The 18,310-nt window shown below is 35.5% G+C and overlaps 1 protein-coding gene across 11 annotated transcripts in view; it reads left to right on the top strand.

Annotated features, from left to right (window-relative positions):
* LOC120331964 (girdin-like) overlaps window positions 1-18,310 on the top strand; it is a 70,481-nt gene that overhangs the window by 34,972 nt on the left and 17,199 nt on the right. For 10 of the 11 annotated variants that reach the window (XM_039399153.2, XM_039399151.2, XM_039399150.2 and 7 more), the window contains exons 16-34: window positions 604-825; window positions 2,020-2,145; window positions 2,477-2,598; window positions 3,135-3,243; window positions 3,619-3,756; window positions 4,216-4,326; window positions 5,141-5,293; window positions 6,225-6,388; window positions 7,100-7,252; window positions 7,874-8,012; window positions 8,825-8,971; window positions 9,345-9,506; window positions 10,019-10,276; window positions 12,114-12,268; window positions 13,171-13,303; window positions 13,670-13,869; window positions 14,845-14,942; window positions 15,459-15,713; window positions 17,156-17,245. In XM_039399153.2, the coding sequence (XP_039255087.2) occupies window positions 604-825; window positions 2,020-2,145; window positions 2,477-2,598; window positions 3,135-3,243; window positions 3,619-3,756; window positions 4,216-4,326; window positions 5,141-5,293; window positions 6,225-6,388; window positions 7,100-7,252; window positions 7,874-8,012; window positions 8,825-8,971; window positions 9,345-9,506; window positions 10,019-10,276; window positions 12,114-12,268; window positions 13,171-13,303; window positions 13,670-13,869; window positions 14,845-14,942; window positions 15,459-15,713; window positions 17,156-17,245 (2,935 nt within the window). The remainder of the gene's footprint in view (window positions 1-603; window positions 826-2,019; window positions 2,146-2,476; window positions 2,599-3,134; window positions 3,244-3,618; window positions 3,757-4,215; window positions 4,327-5,140; window positions 5,294-6,224; window positions 6,389-7,099; window positions 7,253-7,873; window positions 8,013-8,824; window positions 8,972-9,344; window positions 9,507-10,018; window positions 10,277-12,113; window positions 12,269-13,170; window positions 13,304-13,669; window positions 13,870-14,844; window positions 14,943-15,458; window positions 15,714-17,155; window positions 17,246-18,310) is intronic. The other variant, XM_039399152.2, reaches the window with a different exon arrangement.

Raw genomic sequence — 18,310 nt, 5'->3', positions numbered from 1 at the left:
GAAACTATGAAAAATCAACGGCACCTGAATCCGACATCTTCAGCTCACAATCCCAAGATAATTAAATCTAACGCTTTATGTACTGTCTCGTCATACCACTAACATTCATGACTTGTTTAAACCAGAGTTTCCGAAACCAGGGCCCTTATTTGTGGACCAAAAATATTCAATACATTTTTGTTGGGGCTCCCGAAGTATGCGAACCAAGATGGCGGACATCGGAATGTAATATGTGTACTAGGGTTAGGCCATAGTTTTAGGTATAGGCCATAATTTTAGGTATAAATACTACGGGAGGCTCTTGGCTAGTCTTCGAACTGATAATAGGACTAAAATAAGGAAAATTGGAAAAAAAATTATCGCCTAACCCTAACCTGTTACCCATGTTACGTTCCGATGTCCGCCATCTTGGTTCGCATACTTCGGGAGCACCTTTTTGTTTAATATCAATCATTAAAGATCGATTAGATTCTTTTCACATCGTTGCTGCCCCCCTGTAAAAATCTTGGAAAACTCTGGTCTAAGCCAGTTGTGTACTTACTTACTATGAATATACCTTTTAGTAGCCAATTACTTGAAAATAACCGGGCTCTATCTGTCCAGGAAAAGCATTCTGTTCTTGACTACGAACAATTATCTGGAGACATGATGGCAGAAAAGAAAAAATTGGAAACAATGTTGGAAACCGTCAAATCAAATTCCGCGAGGCAGATAGAAGAACTTCAACATGAGAATGAACAACTGAATAAAACTGTCGAAACTTTAAGAAAACGAACTAAAATCAACGCTGAAGGGAAAACGAAAGATATTGAAAAAGAAAATAAGGTATTTGACTTACTTCAACTGTCTTGATATTTTCCGAATTTCTTTTTCAAATTAAACTCATAGAATATTCATATAGCCTTTTTGGGTTTTTCGTTCAACATGTCCTGATTTAATATACATTGGGTATCCCATACCTAAGTATTTTACTCACTATGTATTTTTTATTTGCTGGTGTTTGGCGCCTTGAACCTGATTATGTTGGTGTTATGTGTGAGCCTTACACCTACCACCATTCACAGTGTGTAATAAATTGATTAGGCAGAATACAGTACCGAAATTGAAGCTCATTGTCAAATGTCCAGAGCAAATTCAAAGTGAAAGATTTTATCCAAACGTTTTTTTAAATCAGAAAGATTGAAGGTCTCACCTAGAAAATTTAACAAAAAAACTTAAAATTATGGCCTTCAATGTACTTATCTTTTAAGTATCGAAAATTTGAAAGCGGTTGGTTGTTCATTGAATTTTCTAGTATTTTGTAAGAAAAAACAATTTTTGTCTAATAATAACTATAACCAAGCAAAATAATCACTAAAATATCTCATCTCAGATTCTCTAACCAAGCAAAATAATCACTGAATTATCTCTTCTCAGATTCTCATTTGAATAATTAGGCTTCCCGCTGCTTGTCAGCAGGGAACCTATTGTATTCCTGTGTTTTATTATTATTATTATTTATTATTATTATTATTATTTTTTCAAATTGGTCCTACAAACTTTAAATTCACCTCAAATGTGCAGAAGTTCTCAGCTAGCAATAAAATGCAAATTTTTTTTTACGCGGGAAGCCTGTTAAAGCTGCACGCAGCTCTAGTTGCAATTGAATTTTGATATTTATCGATTTGAATGGTAATTGCGATATTGTATAGCCCTGATATGACCAAACTACGGCGACAAACTTTCATGTTACATTTTATGTTTTCTCGCTCATTCGATTCGATGGTGTGCTTTTCACACTTGTTTCTTTTGCCTAGTCGTTTTGCTTTTGTAACGTAACATTGTAAATGAAATGTTGTTCACGAAATGTAACTATGCATGTCACACCTACAAGGCCCGCCAAACCAGGTATTGCCTGAATATAATCATGTAACTTTTAATTCTTTGTGTTGAATAAGAGTTCCTGTAAATGGGAATCAAACATGTAAAGCTACAAGGTACTTAGATATGGCACGTTGCAAATACAATTTATAATTCTAGGTTTTGAGTGAGACGGTAAAGGAAGTGACATCACGAATCCATCAAGTAGAATTTGAGAAAAAGCAACTTCAGAAATCATTGGAACAAGCGAAAGATAATATTGAGAGAGCAGAAGAGCTAACAAAAGTATGTATATATACAGAATGTCTTAAAATGTGCTCAATTTTATAGTTATAATACTCAAAAAATACTATATTATCACAAACCTCGGCGAATACACTTTGACCTGCAAGACAAGGACTGGTAGGCATTTATCTAATACATACAGTATGGAAGACAAAGAGTAAGTGTTGCCAGCATAAATTAGTCAACTCAAAAGTTAATGTTGCAATAATTCAAAGATGCTCGCGTACTACTGGAAATTCTCTTGCAGGTTGAGAACCAATGCTTTAATCACCAGGCCTGACTGTACACAAATATAAACTATTTGAAACACTGATAATTTTTTTATTCCCAGGAAAACACCAAGTTAGAGAAAGATAACATATCTCTGCAGAAAAGCATTGCTCAACTGAAGATTACTTGCCAACAGGTCGAACAATTGGAACAAATGAATTCAGATTTAGACGTTGAGAACAGGTTTGTAATAATGTCTGTGGCGCCTGGTCTAGGGCAGACAAGAGCCGTTACGATGGCCTAAGCATATGGCGAACCACGGCCTCTCGTTCGATTACCATTCCATGTCGGGTATGGGATTAGTTAGTCAGTTATTTGTTTTCGAAAGCATGGACTTGATGGTGGAGAAAGCCGTAACCGACCAACGGTTACATGAATCACCTACGGCGAGGAGTCCAGCAATCCTCTCGCACCTAAATATCCCTGAATGGGATTCGAACCTGCGAATCCTTACATTAGAGTTACAGTGGTGTTTGTATTCCTAACGCTTGGCCGCCAAGCCGCTGAGCATAAAGCATAAACATAAAAAATTCCTCATACTAAAGTTTATTCTCTTTTCTATTTTATTTATTTTCTTGCTTGTTTTGCATGGCTGTTGATTCATTCTGTTCCCTTTTCCCATAGATAGATTTCAATACTTTCCGTTAATTTCAAACATTATGGAAAATTATTATCTGTTTCTGCTCATACAGTCTTATAATTTTACTCCTCATTTCCAGGCAACTGAAGAAACAAGTTGACAACCTTAAAAACATGACATTGCAAGTCCAAGATCTTGAAAAAGACAAAGGTCTGTCAGAACAAGAGGCCTCTAAGCTAAGAAGACAGGTCTGTTGGTGCTTTATTTTCATTTCTTGTGCTTTTTTGGCGCTACAGAAGTGTGTGTACCAATATGGAGGTAACTAATTTTGTTCGCCTACTTTACATCAAGTTGTGTAAAGGGACGTAAACCTATGGGCAGGTGGGATATTCTCTTGGCTAACACAAACAGTCTCCGAACTAATAATAGGACTAAAATAAGGAAAGTCTGACTAAAATAATCGCCTAATCTGGTACACACACTACAGGAGTAACTGTAGATTGCATCTTATTCTGAATTTGGTGTAGTCAAAATTTCAAATTTTTTGAACGCTTGGAAAATTCATCCATTGGTTAATTTGCTTCCATCTTGTGTCTTCATAGTTATCAAAATTTACCCACTAGGTGGAGTCACTGAAGAAGACTTGTGAAAAAATGACGACGCTAGAGCAAGAAAAACTGGACGCTGAAAAAGCATTGAAAAGGATGAGAAGAAGTATGGAAGCAATGAAACAGTCTAAGGAACAGACTGAAAAAATGGAGGTTGGTTGTTTTACACTTAAGATTAGGAATTTCATAGGGGCTCCCGAAGTATGCGAACCAAGATGGCGGACATCGGAACGTAATATGTGTACCAGGTTAGGGTTAGGCCATAATTTTAGGTATAAATACTACGGGAGGCTCTTGGCTAGTCTTCGAACTGATAATAGGACTAAAATAAGGAAAATTGGAAAAAAATTATCACCTAACCCTAACCTGTTACCCATGTTACGTTCCGATGTCCGCCATCTTGGTTCGCATACTTCGGGAGCACCATTTCATATTTATCTCGGGGGCAGTTAAAATGATGAAAACTAAATTAAATGCCTCAGATTGCTACAGAGTTTTTTACACAAATTCCACACCCTTCGCTTAAATTGAGTAATTATTGAGAGAAGAGTTGTCACTGGCTTTCTAAGGGCTATTTTGAGTTTTATTCAGTGTGGGCACTTTGTATTCCAGATCCTTCAAGCGGAACTAGAAAATGAATTGGAAAGGGTTCGAAATCAACTCGATGTTTCTCAAGTTTCAAAGGAAAAAGAAATTCAAGAACTAGAGAAGGAAAATGAAGAGGTGAATTATAACAAACATAGTAATTAATACTTGATTAGTATAATGCGGGTCATTTCAACAAATTTTCATTCCATCCCGAGCATGCCAGAGATCTCCCACATAAAACTTGTAGATGTTTCAGAAAATTTTAGATTTTAAGTCCAAGCTACTTATCCAAGGCTTTGTTTGGAGCAAAACTATGAATCGACTGCTCAAATCTTGAATTAACCTGCATTTATTGTGGCATAATGCTCTGCTAAACTTCTATATTGTTACAGTAGATCTTGGCATTTCATTGGTCGCCTGTGATTTTGCATATTGATAGTTTTTTTCACGGCTGAGTGAGCATGAGTGGCTTTGATCAGAGTTGATTCGCTAAATGCTTTTTTTATTTAATTCCAACTTCGATGGCGCTAGTCTCAGTTTCATTTACTAATATACTACTCTTCTATTCACTGCGTTTCAGCTCATAGGACGGATTTTAGACTAATGGTTCAAACTTCAGTCTAAAATCCAATAAAGGCACTTCATAATATCACCTTCAAAATGTTATAACGCTCATATATACAACTTTTCTACCTTGGAGCACTACAGCCCAAGTTCAGCTCTTAGGAGAAATTGTTTAAAGTCAAGAAATCCTAAAAATAGTGCTTATACTTTTTAGTAGTACCACTCATATCTTTCTTTCACTCTGCTATATTTCAGCTGCAAAGGCGGCTGAAGATGTAGTTATAGTTTTAGTCTAAGATTCCTACAAGATGGTCCTTATGAGTTGTATTTTTATAGTAGAAAATCATCCGCATGTATCTAACTCTTCTACCTTACTTTATTTCAGCTACAAGGACGGCTTGAAAAGCTTGTAGCTTCGAGTAAAAAACTTGAACATTATGAACGAGAATATCAAAAACTGGAAACCGACAGCGTCAAACTTCAGTCTACGAATAAGAAATTATCAAAAGAAGCCACAAGAGCTAAAAAGTCATTGGAGGTTGGTGCAGAGGTTCTTTCATTACTTGTTACATTGGTGTTTTACTAAGAACAAGGCTTTGTATAAGCTCCCACCGATATGTGAGAGGATACTGTTCTGAAAGAAATTATTAGAGGTTAGAGCAGGTTTTTTTTTTTTTTCGGGGGGGGGGGGGATCACCCCCCTTTTGGATGGTAAGAGAGAAAAAAGCATTTTCTATACCATACATAGCAATTTTTCGAAGTTTGAAACGCTTTTTAGACCCTCATGAACCCTTGGAACCCACTTTTCCCACCCGCTGTCCGTTACAGCCTAACTTGGCAATTAGAAATTTAATAACCCCTTACCATAATAGTAATCTCTTATCATACCAAGGGGGGTATGCTTAAAACACTTTTTGGGTCCTCAAGGCCTTTAAAACTCACTTTTCTCGATCTCGAGCCTAAGCCACTCGTTAGCTATTAAGGCCTAACTTTGCAATTAAAAAATTCAGAACCTCTCACGCCCCCCCCCCATGTTAAAAAATACCTGGCTGCGGCCATGACTACATCATCAACTAACCACTATTAAGACTTAAATCAGTGATTAACTCGACTTGAGACCAGTGTTCCCTCTAAAGTGTGCGCACGTACACAGCTTTCAGAGGCTGCGCACACACATTGATTTACTGCGCATAGACGTATTTCGATGTAATGTAACAATTTGCTCGGTTGGCAGGTTGAGAAAGTTTGTTGGCAGGTTGAGAAAGTTGGCCCACTTATTACCCGGTTAGAACGCCAAAATTTCTTCATTGGTTTTTGCACAAATATTAGTCATTTCCAAAAAAGTGCGCACACACCAAAATTTCTGCGCACACATACTACAAAAAATTAGAGGGAACATTGCTTGAGACCCAGGTGTCACTCAGAATTCAAGGACTGATAGCGTGCAACCCCCCCTTTTTATTTTCTAGTCGATGTCAGCGAAATTTGAAGAAGCGACAGAAGAACTAGAGAGCATGAATCGGCAAAATAAAGCAATGATGCGGCAAATTGAGAAAGGTGAAGACGGTCAAAATAGAATCCGAGAATTGGAAACCGAAGTTCGGAACTTGAAGAAAAACCAAAGTGTGGAGAAGTGAGTAGTTGCAAGTCATTTTTCAGAAGAAAATGCCCAAAATTAACTACATTATGCAAATTTCCTATATTTAATGTTTTGGGTTGAAATTGAATGGAGTGCCCATTTTTTCCTGTCTAGTTTAATATATATCCTAGGTGAGATGCAGTCTGTGATGTTCTATTTCTTTCCCCAGAATTTTTAGGGCTTTGCTGAATATAACTGATTTTTGACAGTTTTAATGATAAGTGCTTGATACTGTTGGCTGGGACGATGGCTGAACTATAATCTCTCAATTACGATACAAAATGATATAATATTATTATCAAATATTCATAATGAAGTGCTGTTTTTCTATAATTTTTGCAGACAAATTGCAGATTTTTATCTACGTCGTAAATCATGTTGTTTTTTTGAATGTGTTTTTCCACAGATAAATGTTCCCCCTTTCAATTTAACTATTCAAAATTTCTTCATGACGCTTTATTTCAATTCTTCAAAAAAACTTTGACAGAATACAACACTGCAATTCAAGTACTAGAAATCCCGTCTATAACGATCCATTCCAATTTTTCTGCAAAATTTCAATACAATAAAAACCTTGCAATTCAAGTTATAGAAATTCCGTCCTATTTAGTCCTTTCGATGTTTTTAGCAAAATGATTACAGAATAAAAACCCTGCAATTCAAGTATTTGAAATTCTGTTTTATACGGTTCATTTCATTTTTCAGAAAAACTTTGACGACACTCCGAGAAGATCTCGTAAATGAGAAATTGCTCGTCCAGCAAAAACAAAGTGAAATGGACAGATTGTCGAGTGAACTGGAACTTATTGGATTGAATAAAGAACAACTATTGAGTGCAAACAGCCAGTCGGATGAAAAGTAAGATTTTTTTAGTTTATAAAAATTGAGTATTGGCTGAGTGCAAGTGAGTGAGTGCTGAGTATCCTGCTGAGTGCAAACAACCAGTCCGCTAAAAGTGAGGTTTTCTTTAAGTTTAAAAAATTTCTTGGGGAAAGCCCATGGGGAGGATTAATTTTATGAGCGATGACATTTTATTTATATAATCACGTATTTTATGAGGAGCAGAAACCAAACCGGTTGGCCTAGTTAACCGGACTTTCATTCACTTAGCATTTTATATTGATATTCTGGGAAGAGAAAAGATGATAAGCTCTTTCGCTCGCTTGAGACTTTAGATGTTGAAAGAATCCAAAAAATTGCTTGCTTTCCGTTTCGTTTATTTGCAATTCGGCTGGTGAATATACAGGGTGTCCATAAAGTCCCTTTACAATTTCAATTTTGTTATGAAGTCATTTCTCAATATATATTAACCAGGTTTGTTGTTTTTTAATCAGGAATTGCCCAAGTATTTTTACTTCATTTAATACATCTGTGAGGGTCAAAACAACATATGGTATCGATAAATACACCTTGTGCAATTTTAAAAGATTTTATGGACACCCTATATATTTAATTATTCCTTTATTATCACTCTAACAGCCGATTTAAAGCTTTGGAAAGCCGGTTTGAGTCAACGTTCAAGAAAACAGTGGAAGCAAAAGAAGAAAAAATTAATTCTCTCGATGCAAGATTACAAGAGTCAGTGAATATCAATAAAAAGTTAAAAGAAGACATAAAAGTAAGAATTTACCATGCAAATTTTTAGAACTCATTCTAATCCTAATGCAATGCTATTTATTGCCTGTATAAGCTAGTTTTCAGCTTTTTACTGTTTTAATAAAATGATTCTTAACCTCTAATTTAAATTTAAAGACTTTAGATCAGTGGGTCCCCAACTTTTTACTCGGTACCCCACAAATTTAAGCTCAATTATCCCTCTTCAAAAAATAAAATTGACATCGCGTAATTTGTCACACTGAATATTTAAACGACTCAAAAATTTTCCAATATCCATTTTGCAAAGTCGACTTGTGACTTGAATTATCATGATGGTACAATTATATCATAGTCAGGAAGTCAAAAAATTTTCTTACAATGCCTCTATCGTCTATTCCACTTTCTATGTTAACTACAGGACACCCGAATTGCATAGTATGCAGATTATTACCTATTATTTCATAATGCTGTATTGAAAAGATTCTGGACCTCCCTAACCCCCCTCCCCCCCAAAAAAATTTTTTGCTCAACGACTACTCGCACAGAGCCTTGGGTACTCATGTAGTGTGTGTACCTGGCTAGGGCGAGGGGATAATTTTATTCCGATTTTCTTATTTTAGTTCAATTACGAGTTCGGGGAATGGTTGTGTTAGCCAAGTGAATATACGCCCTGTCCATAAGTTTCAGTCCCTTTATACAACTTGATGTAAAGTATGCGAACTACATTAGTTACCTCCATATTGGTACACACACTTCTGGAGCGTCAAGACTTGTTCAGAGCGGAGCAGCTCATTCAAAAAATTAATAATTCTTAATTATTTTTAACTATTACAGAATATCAAACGAGATTATGAAGCCCTTGCTCAGCGCCATAACGAGGAAGTTGATTACAGCAAATCTCGCAACCGATCCTCTCGTGATTATTCTGCGACCACGGAGTTGCTGAAGATTAAAGATCATTTGATTGATGTGGAGAGAAAGGTGGGGGGGGGGGGGTAGTTTTCTTTTTTATGTGGGTATTGGGGGGGTCTGTATCGTGTAATGAAAAATTCATATGAATTGTGTGGAAAAAATGGAGGAAAATTTTTTTTTTTTTTCTGACCAATTAGTAAAATCAGGGATTATTTTTTCTGTGTGTGGCTCAGTATAATGTTGAAGTAATGAAATGTGAGTATGTATGAAGGTATGACAATTTTTCTGTGGTAATACCATATTTACAGTAAGTCCACTGATTTGGCAGCTTCTCAGTTTTCTTGTATTATTTTGGGAAAGTCTCAATAAAGTTTTTTTAGATCTCAATTGCAATTTATATCATGTCATCATATTTAAAGCAACTGATCCCCTTTTTCTTCAGAACGCAACATTGATAGCCGAGAACTCTTCAATTCAAACGATGTCACAAGAACTGAAAGAGCAAGTTACAAAGCTCAGATCTCAAAACGAAAGCATGATCATAAAACAAACCAAACTTCAGGACGAAACAACAAATTTGAAGACTCAGTGTGCCAAACTACAGGTATTATTTTATCAAATGTTTTCGAATGTTCACGGTACTGGAATACAACAGCTGCACTAAATAAATGAGGAGAACATTCAATAATGCTTAGTAATGCAGTTACAAAGTTAGCCAAGTCAGTAATTCAATAAGTAAACGAATAGCGCGCAGAGCCCATTTCTTCACAATTCCTTCTGTTACATCTCGCAGGAAAACTGCATTGTAATGAGATTTCCATACTAGGGTATTGTGTATTAAACTGTATTTCCTTTCTCTTGTTTGATTGAGTTACATCTTGTTTTGTCTGAGTAGGGTTAGACTATGATCTAACGCAAGTTCTCAAATATACTTGCTATTTCGTGGAATCAGATTATATTATTCTTGATTATTGACTTGACTTTTTTTCACCCAATGCTGTGAATGCAACACTTTATGGAACAAAAAAAAAAATTAAAACAATTGAGTAATATCTACCAGGGGTAGGCAGACATTGTGCACAAAATGATTTAATTCATTTTTATTTTGTATGTTAGGTTGAAAATTCGACTTTGCAGTCACAAACGACGTCACTACTCGCGCAAAACACATCTGTAACCAACCAGCACTCTACAATTGAGACAGAAAAACATGAATTAGTTCGACAACTAGAGGATGCTAAACACGAACGTGACAATATGGAGAAAGACCATGACGATCTAATGCAACTCCACGAAAACCAAACGATTGAAGTTGAAGGTTTAATGCAAGAACATCAGAAACTGAAGTCACAACATAAAAAGATTAAAGTCGAGGTAAGTCGAGGACCAATGATTTTAAAGATAAAACTCTGAATTTTTTGTATGATTTGTCTTGCAAGAGCTTCATAAGAAATTACGAATATATAAGGTATTTCAATCAGGTCTGTTGCCAAGAAGGGAGGTCGGGACCCCCCCTCCGTTTCAACTAGTAAAAAAAATCTTTTTTCTGTAGCATAAATAGCAATTTTTTTAAGCCCAAAATGCTCTTTAGACCCTCAAGACTCTTACCCCTTTCCATGCGATTTTTATTTTTTATTAAATAATCGTATTTGCTACGCCGATTTTATGCATTTGTACCCCCACAACTAATCGATCGACTCTGCTGATTCTCTGCTGCCCACTGACGGCTCATTGGAAAGCTTATTTAAAGAGCTTGCAATTGGCGATTAAAAAAAAAGTTTTTTAAAAGTGGTGGTCTGAGTCACAAACCGGATAGAAAAAATGCATTTTTTTTTCTTGGGAATGGAAACTTCAAACCGTGATGAAAAATAGAAATATTCGCTAAATTTTTTACTGTTACCGCTTCGTGGTTGGCAAACAATAGCATAATGTTGCTGTAGCAATTTCGTGATCTAACTCAAAATACTGGTAGATGGAAGGGATAATATGTCTTCTATTACCACCCAAAAAACACCGAAATTTGCGTAAATTTCAAAAACACTCCCTCGTTCCGCCGCAAATAAAATTCGAGTCGTAAACGAAAGCGAGATTTACCGTCGCTTATGTTAATCTCGAAGAAGACTTCTTATCAATAAACTGAAACCCGGAAAAACTAGACCAACAGCGACCGATTGCTAAATAAAACAATGGGTAACTTAAAGTACCCGCCGCGATCTAGCGAGTTTTGTCGTTGGTACGTATACATGCCCACCGCACGGTAAAGGTTAAAAGCCAATGTTTTCGGGCCTCCAGCCAGACCAGCTTGGCAATTTAAAATTTCAAAATCTCCTCCCCCCTTTGAAAACTTCTGGCTACTCCCCGTTTCTAATCACACCTCTGGCCTGTCAAGAAAGCACTCAAACTGTGATAGAATTTCGGCAAAGCAGTGTGGATGACATAAACACACTGTATACAACAGGGGTCGGCAACCTTTTGTCGCTCTCGGTCCGAAATTAAAGATTGCAAGTCATTGGCGGTCGTACATATTTTTAGAAAGTTAAAAACCGAAAGGATGATCAATGAATCACATTTTTTCACACAGATCAGAGGTTAAATTTTAAGCAGCGCGCGAGATTGACCATTTGAATATTTTTTTGCGCCATTAAACCATTTGCACTTAGCATCAAATTTTTGACGTTTTGTCGCCATTTGTCTAAATTATAGGCTCATTAAACGAGTATTTGTGACTTATATATTTGTAATGTTATAATATAATTTAGTCTACACGTAAATTCTTTTGCGTAAAGAATATCATTGAGAAAACAGCCTTTTTGTTACTATAATTCAGTGAAGCGTCGCGGGCCGGATTATATTGCTCTGCAGGCCTGACCCCTGGTTTACAGCTTTTATCTGTCCTGCAATCAATATGTCAGCACCCTGTTAAAGTCATTACTTGGCTCTTTACATAGTCTAGGACTGGAAATTGCATGCCCCTCAGCAGACAAGCAACTCTGCGCTCAGCGGATAAATGCATGAATCTTCATCTAAATAATATTCCAAAATGTCATTACCATTTCATAGCAAGTATAATCAAACTTATAGATGAAAACTGAATTGCCAAAAGTTACCGACCAACAGAAGACTTGAATCTGTTCAAGTTAATGTGAAAATATGATAGTTACAATCAGAGAATTTCACATAAATAAAATAAATACGTAAAACTTTTTTTCAGTTCAAAGACCTGGAAAACAAGTATAACTCATTGGTTCGTACGAAAGATGAAGTGGAGCGTTTGAAACGACGACTTGAATCTGAAGTCGAGAGAAAAAATACTGAAGGACAAATGGTGGAAGGAAATTTGGATGTAATGAAGGAAGCTCATGAAAAGTAGGTTGGAGCGTATGGTTTTGATCAGTGGTTTGCAAACTTTTCAAACTGCCCCCCCCCCCCCCCCTTTTTAGAATTTGTTAAATCTCTCGCCCCACTTCAAAAATAACTAGCTAACAATATTCTACAAATAACAGATAGTAAGGTGAAAGTATGTTATATTCGAAAAAATATGCTGCAAATACGTGGATGGAACGCAAATAGCAAAAATGAAAAAAAAGTTAAGTTTCCAAAATAAAGCAGGCAAGATCAATTCTGACAAATATTTTTATTAGCTTTGCGCCCCCTCAAAAAATTGTCTACAACCCTCTTGTGGCGCGTCGCACCGAGAAACACTGATTTAGATCAGGATGCATAATCATTTGTAGGCTTTTCCCCCATCATAAGGGAAAATTGAAAAAAGCTGTTCTAAGAAAATGACTAAAACGGCGCCACGGTGGCCTAGTATGTTCGATCCCATGCTTGCCACCTCACTTAGGGTGTAATAAATTGAATAGGGAATGCCAAGCGAAAAAAAATTGGTCGACTTGACCTTGTCGACCTTGCAGTCGGGCTCGCCGCTGTTCCAATCATATTTCATGGTTATTGTTTGTTCTTTTTACTGCAATGTGTACTATGATGATATATTCAGAAATAAATCATTTGTGGAGAAGACACACCAGCGAATGTTGATGCCATTGAACAAATAAATTTAGACCCACGTCCAAAATAATAATTTGTGACCAACTCAGTAAAACGGGGTCGCCAAGGGTCACCATGGTTTTGTGGGTCAAAAATCCAAAATTTTGCTGAATCTTATTCTTTCAAGACTAAATAATTCCTAGCAAGTTATAGGTTCATGGTACCCCCCCGCCCATTCAAAAAAAAAAATTTGAAAATTTTATTAAAACTCTTTTTTTCAGACTGAATAATTCATACAAGAAACTGAGCATTGATTATGAAGAACTTCAGGACAAGAACAGAAGTGAGAAGACGTCGCACAATGCTTTGAAGTTGGAGTTTGCAAAACTAGAAGCTGAACTGGAGAGCATGAGGGTATGTTTTTTTTTTTTTGGGGGGGGGGGGGGGAGAGGTGAAAAGGAGCACAAACAGAATAAAGTAGAACCGGGGTAATTGAAACTTTCAATAATTTTTTTTTGCATACAGGGTTTAGAAAATTTTGCCTGTTTTTAAAATAATAACAATTGAATGAATTTTATTGTACGATAATTTAAAAATATCAAGAACTATCAGGAAACAGAGGACAAACTTTTTTTAATTTGAATTATTATAAAATCGGGCAATATTTATTTGGACACCCTGTACTACCAATTCAGTAAAGGATTTGACTAACTGCTGTCCAAAACTTTATTTAGAGCAACCACAATAATAACAACAAAAATAACCCCCATTCCTTCACAGGATCAAAACCAGGAGTTAGACTTCAAAACATCAAAACTCTCAAATCGTTGTGACGTTCTCATGCAACTTAAGGAAAACCTAGAGGACGAGAACAGACATCTTCTCGAGCAGATAAACAGACTCATGTCTCAAAATGAGGAACTTCTCTCGCAAACTCTCGAAAGCAAAGATCAGATTTATACTGAACAGAAACAATACACGTAAGTTGGATAGGATAGGATTTACATATTCATTCCGGGGGGAGAGGAAAGGAAAAAAGACGGTCTAATAATGTGGTGAATTGCGACCTTTCGTTCGTTTGCTAGTCTGTCTGTTGCCATGCTATTTTCTGGGCAGAGTAGTTCAGATTCATTTCAAGTCTCGTTTTATTCAATATTGATTTATTCTATGGTAGCTTTTTTCTCCAATTCAAATTGGTTGCAACTTCTGTTTCCCCATATTTTCCCCTGACAATGTAGGGCAGTTGTTCTCAACCTTTTATGGCTTGTGGCCCCTTTTGCAGAGGCTTTCAGTGGTGTTAATAGTGTTATTTTGATTGGTGTATTCCAAATCCAATTGTGTTCCAACAATTCATGCTCAGCACCCTGTGGAATAACCTTATCAAGCAATGAAACAAGAATATCGGTCGGAGACTGAAGACTTATGGATCGAAAGTTAGGGGATCCCCAAAACAGAAACTGCGGTTTCAATTCTTCCATTCTTACTCCATAGCGACACCGTGTGTCCCATTAATAACTCGCTAATTATATGACATAATTCATCCAAAATCAATAGGCTTCTGATCCGAGATATGATGAATGCACATGCAAAATTTGAAGCAGATTCAACCTCGCTTTCGTGAGATATCGCGTGTTACTAACAGACAGACAAAGAAACAGACAAATACCTATCAACATATTTACCGATCTTAAGATCGATAAGTAACTAGGAAGAACAGTGGAGTTTCCTTGTAAAAGCGAATGTAAAATTAATTATGCGTGTAACATTGTGACCCCTTCCAACCGCTCCAGGGCACCGGTCAGAAACCGTTGATGTTGGGGTTCAAAGTGTTAAGTTTGATTTTAATCAGTACTGCTTTCTACCTACGCTACTACGCTTTCTCCCTAACAGTATAATTTACAGTTATTTCAAGTCTCACTTGAAACAAATTCTTCATCTTCATTTTATCTATTCAGTGAAAGAATGCAAGAAATTCGTCGACAGAAAGAAAAACTTGAAGAAAAGATTATGGATTTGTACAGGACACCTGGCCCTTCACCTCCTAAGAGAAGAGGTTTGTTTTGAGATTAAAATTTTTATATTTATCCCGGGAGAGAGGAAAGCTGTTAGTAAAGTGTAATAATGTGCCAAAACAGCTGATCTGGTAATCCTTCATCTTGTATCACCAACGAAGCTGCAACTGTCGCGATGTTATGTGTACTTACTATTTGATGGCTAGACACATAATATTCTTGTATATAGTTATTTCCCACAGACTTTAGACCTACAAATGATCAGGGTAATCAGTGTAAAATCGCAAGCAAAAATGAAACTTTTGTCCAAGAGGTCAAATATCAAGAATTTATGTAATAATAATTCTGGTTTTATCAACAAAATTTTGGTCTGTTCCAATCTTTATGACCGAATTTTTTTTTTCACTTTGAATTACGGTATTTTAATTTTTGAATATTTAAAACCACAATATTTGAAACAGATACAGAGATAAACCTAAAATATCCCATTATTGGATAGTTTTATAGTAACTCTGTTCTTTTATTATATTTCACCTTCTGACCTTTCCATTTTTCAGGCTTTGGTGCAACTTTGAAAAAGACATTCCAAAATCTTGGCGGAAAAGACAAAGATAACAGACGTAGAAGAGACGGCCTTCCACCGACATCTGCGAATTCTTCGCGACATGCTGCCTCTCCAAGAAACCCAGATTCTTCTCTCCTAAGCCAGGGGTCATTGGGGTCAAAGGACCATTCGACACCGAAATCAGCGGACCGTGACAACGAATCTTTGGGCTCGAATTCGAGCGAAAATCACCGAAAACAATCAGCTGGTGAGAAAAATTTTGAAATTTTAAGAAAATTTAATTTTTTTTAATTTTTTGAAAATTAATAAATTTCAGTTTTGAAGAAATATTCTTCTATATCAGGTTCAGTTCAGTAGAATATTAAAATTTAACAATTTTAGATTTTGGAATTTCTAATTTTTAGTTTTTAGTGATAAAAGAATAGTATAGTATTAGTACATAGTCTTCAGATCCGCTTAATTGAGTAGAATATTAAAATTTAGAATTTAAGAATGTTTTAGTTTTTTAGTTAATAGAGTAATAGAATATCATAGTATTTGATTAAAAAATTTTCCTAGTTTTACAGTTGTAGTGTATCTGGCTGATAATTCAAATTTGTATAAATAAATGCTATATGGTTGCGATTTTAAACTTAATTAAATATTAGCACCATATTGTTCTTGATAAAAAATTTTGACATGTTACAAATTTTGAATAATTTGATCTAAATTTGCGTTTCTTCATTCCAAAGTCATCTCGATATCCAAACTAATAATTCAGTTTGGAAATTAAAAATTTTTTTCAGAAAATGAAGCAATTTTGGTTATTTTAAGTGCTTATGATGCAAAAAAAACTATTTGGATATTCATTTAATATTTCTAAAGATACATTTCAGAAATTTTTGGTAAACAAAAAATTTCTAAAAAAGCTAATAATTTTGGTAATTTGTATTCTTTTCGATACAACTAATTCATTTTTGTTTTATTTCAACCAAATCTAATTTGCTTTACTGTAGTACCACCCATAGTACCTCACGCTATAGCTACTTAGCTAGAATCATAATCAAATATTTCCAATTTCTGAATAATCTTAGTTTAGCCTTAGTTATCTTATATTTTTAAGTAGATTTTATAGATTATACTTAATTTTCTTAAAAGTTTACAATTATCTTTACCTGAGATTGGTGACTGTTGATTGTTATGAACAACTAAACTCCAACTGAAGAACTGCTGAATACATTTCCCTGTCGGTTACATCTTCCTCACAGTCGTATAATCAAGATTTCTTCTCAACTTTCTCTTCCTTGGGGATAAACATGAGAAATCTCTTTTTCGGTCATTTAATGTGTGCTAGTCCATATTCCTTCCTAGGTATTCACTCATTTCTTGCCACCGGAATTAAACCCGAATTTCCCCCCAAAAAATAGGATTTTTTCTCTCTTAAGTGTTATCAGATATTTTTTGATATTACTTCATTCCAGTTAAATACAGTCAATTTAAATAAATATCCATTTTCATGGGAAAAATGAAAATTTCTGGATTTTTGCCAGAATTTTTCATAAAAATAAACATTTCAAATTATATTTTGTGTGTGCATGCTGATGTCACAATCATTATTTATTTTTATTTTGTCATAATGCTTTTCATCGACATCAGCATTGTTGTTTTAACTAACCATTGTGTGTTTGTATCTCATCATTGTCTCTCTAGCTCCATCATACAGAAGGGTTCGAAAAAACATGAAATTGTTTAACCAGCTTCGACGTCTTTACCCGGTACATAAACGAGGATCCTATTCACGTAAGATACCCCCCAAAAAAGCCCCCAATTCGGGACATGCTTGCCCCCGAAAATATGGCGGTTTTATTTTTCGGTGATAACATTATGCTTGCGCATGTGTAGTATGTTTGCTATTATTAATGTCGTAGAAAATGAAATTTTTGCAAAAAAATCAACGTAGCATAACATTAAGTAATTAATTTTTGGGCTTTAGGGGTGTTTTTATTTTTAAAATATTTCTCCGAGTGTGGTTTTAGTAGACTGGTGTGTAGGGAACTAGTATTGTCTTGGAAGGACTTGACTCATTTCTGTCAGATGAAACCCTCTTGTACGATCTTTTCTAATGTGTAAAAAAGTAGGGCAATCTATGCTGAAACTGAAAAATTCCAGACACAAGTAATTCTGCTAACAGTAACATGAATATTATTTATCAGAATACTGCTCTCTTGGAACAAATTTAGATTTTGAGTGACATAAACTTTAGTTATTGGTGTGTATGTATTTGGTTGCTATTATATCTCATATATTGATCATAATTTTCCTATGATACACTTTAGGCGGATAAAAGTCCGGGCTAAAATAAATAACTCAAGAATGTAGTTGTAGTTTCGACATCTGAGAGTTTTTCATAAAACCCTGACTTCAGTGGAAACATGCGAAACTACACAGTCGTTTTTTCCGCGTCGATAATCCTCTGTCGCCATCTTGTGTTTTTCGTCCTTTGTTTGTTTTGTAGCGATCGTGTGATTTCATTTATGTGTGATTGTTGTTGCTCATTATTGTGTTATAGAAATTTCGAAATGTTGCTTTTTAAGATTGAGCGGGGTATTCCCTTGTTGTTGGCCCATTTTAGAAATATTACTTATAGTTCCAATAATGGTAACTTGCTATTAAACATTAAATAATGGTTTGGGCTGTCAATTTTATTTGGACGGGCTCTGTGGCAGTGATCGTAGAAGCATCTGTACTCTTTTCTCATTTTTTTTCAATTTTAGAAAAAACAGTGATTTTGATCATCTTGTTATTTACAATGTAAGCATTGAATTAACTGACTAATTTTCTCCTTTTTTAACCAACATTCATGGA

This window comes from Styela clava, chromosome 6 (genome assembly GCF_964204865.1).
Source record: "Styela clava chromosome 6, kaStyClav1.hap1.2, whole genome shotgun sequence".
In the NCBI taxonomy this organism is placed as follows: domain Eukaryota; kingdom Metazoa; phylum Chordata; class Ascidiacea; order Stolidobranchia; family Styelidae; genus Styela; species Styela clava.
This window is presented reverse-complemented; position numbering and strand designations above follow the sequence as displayed.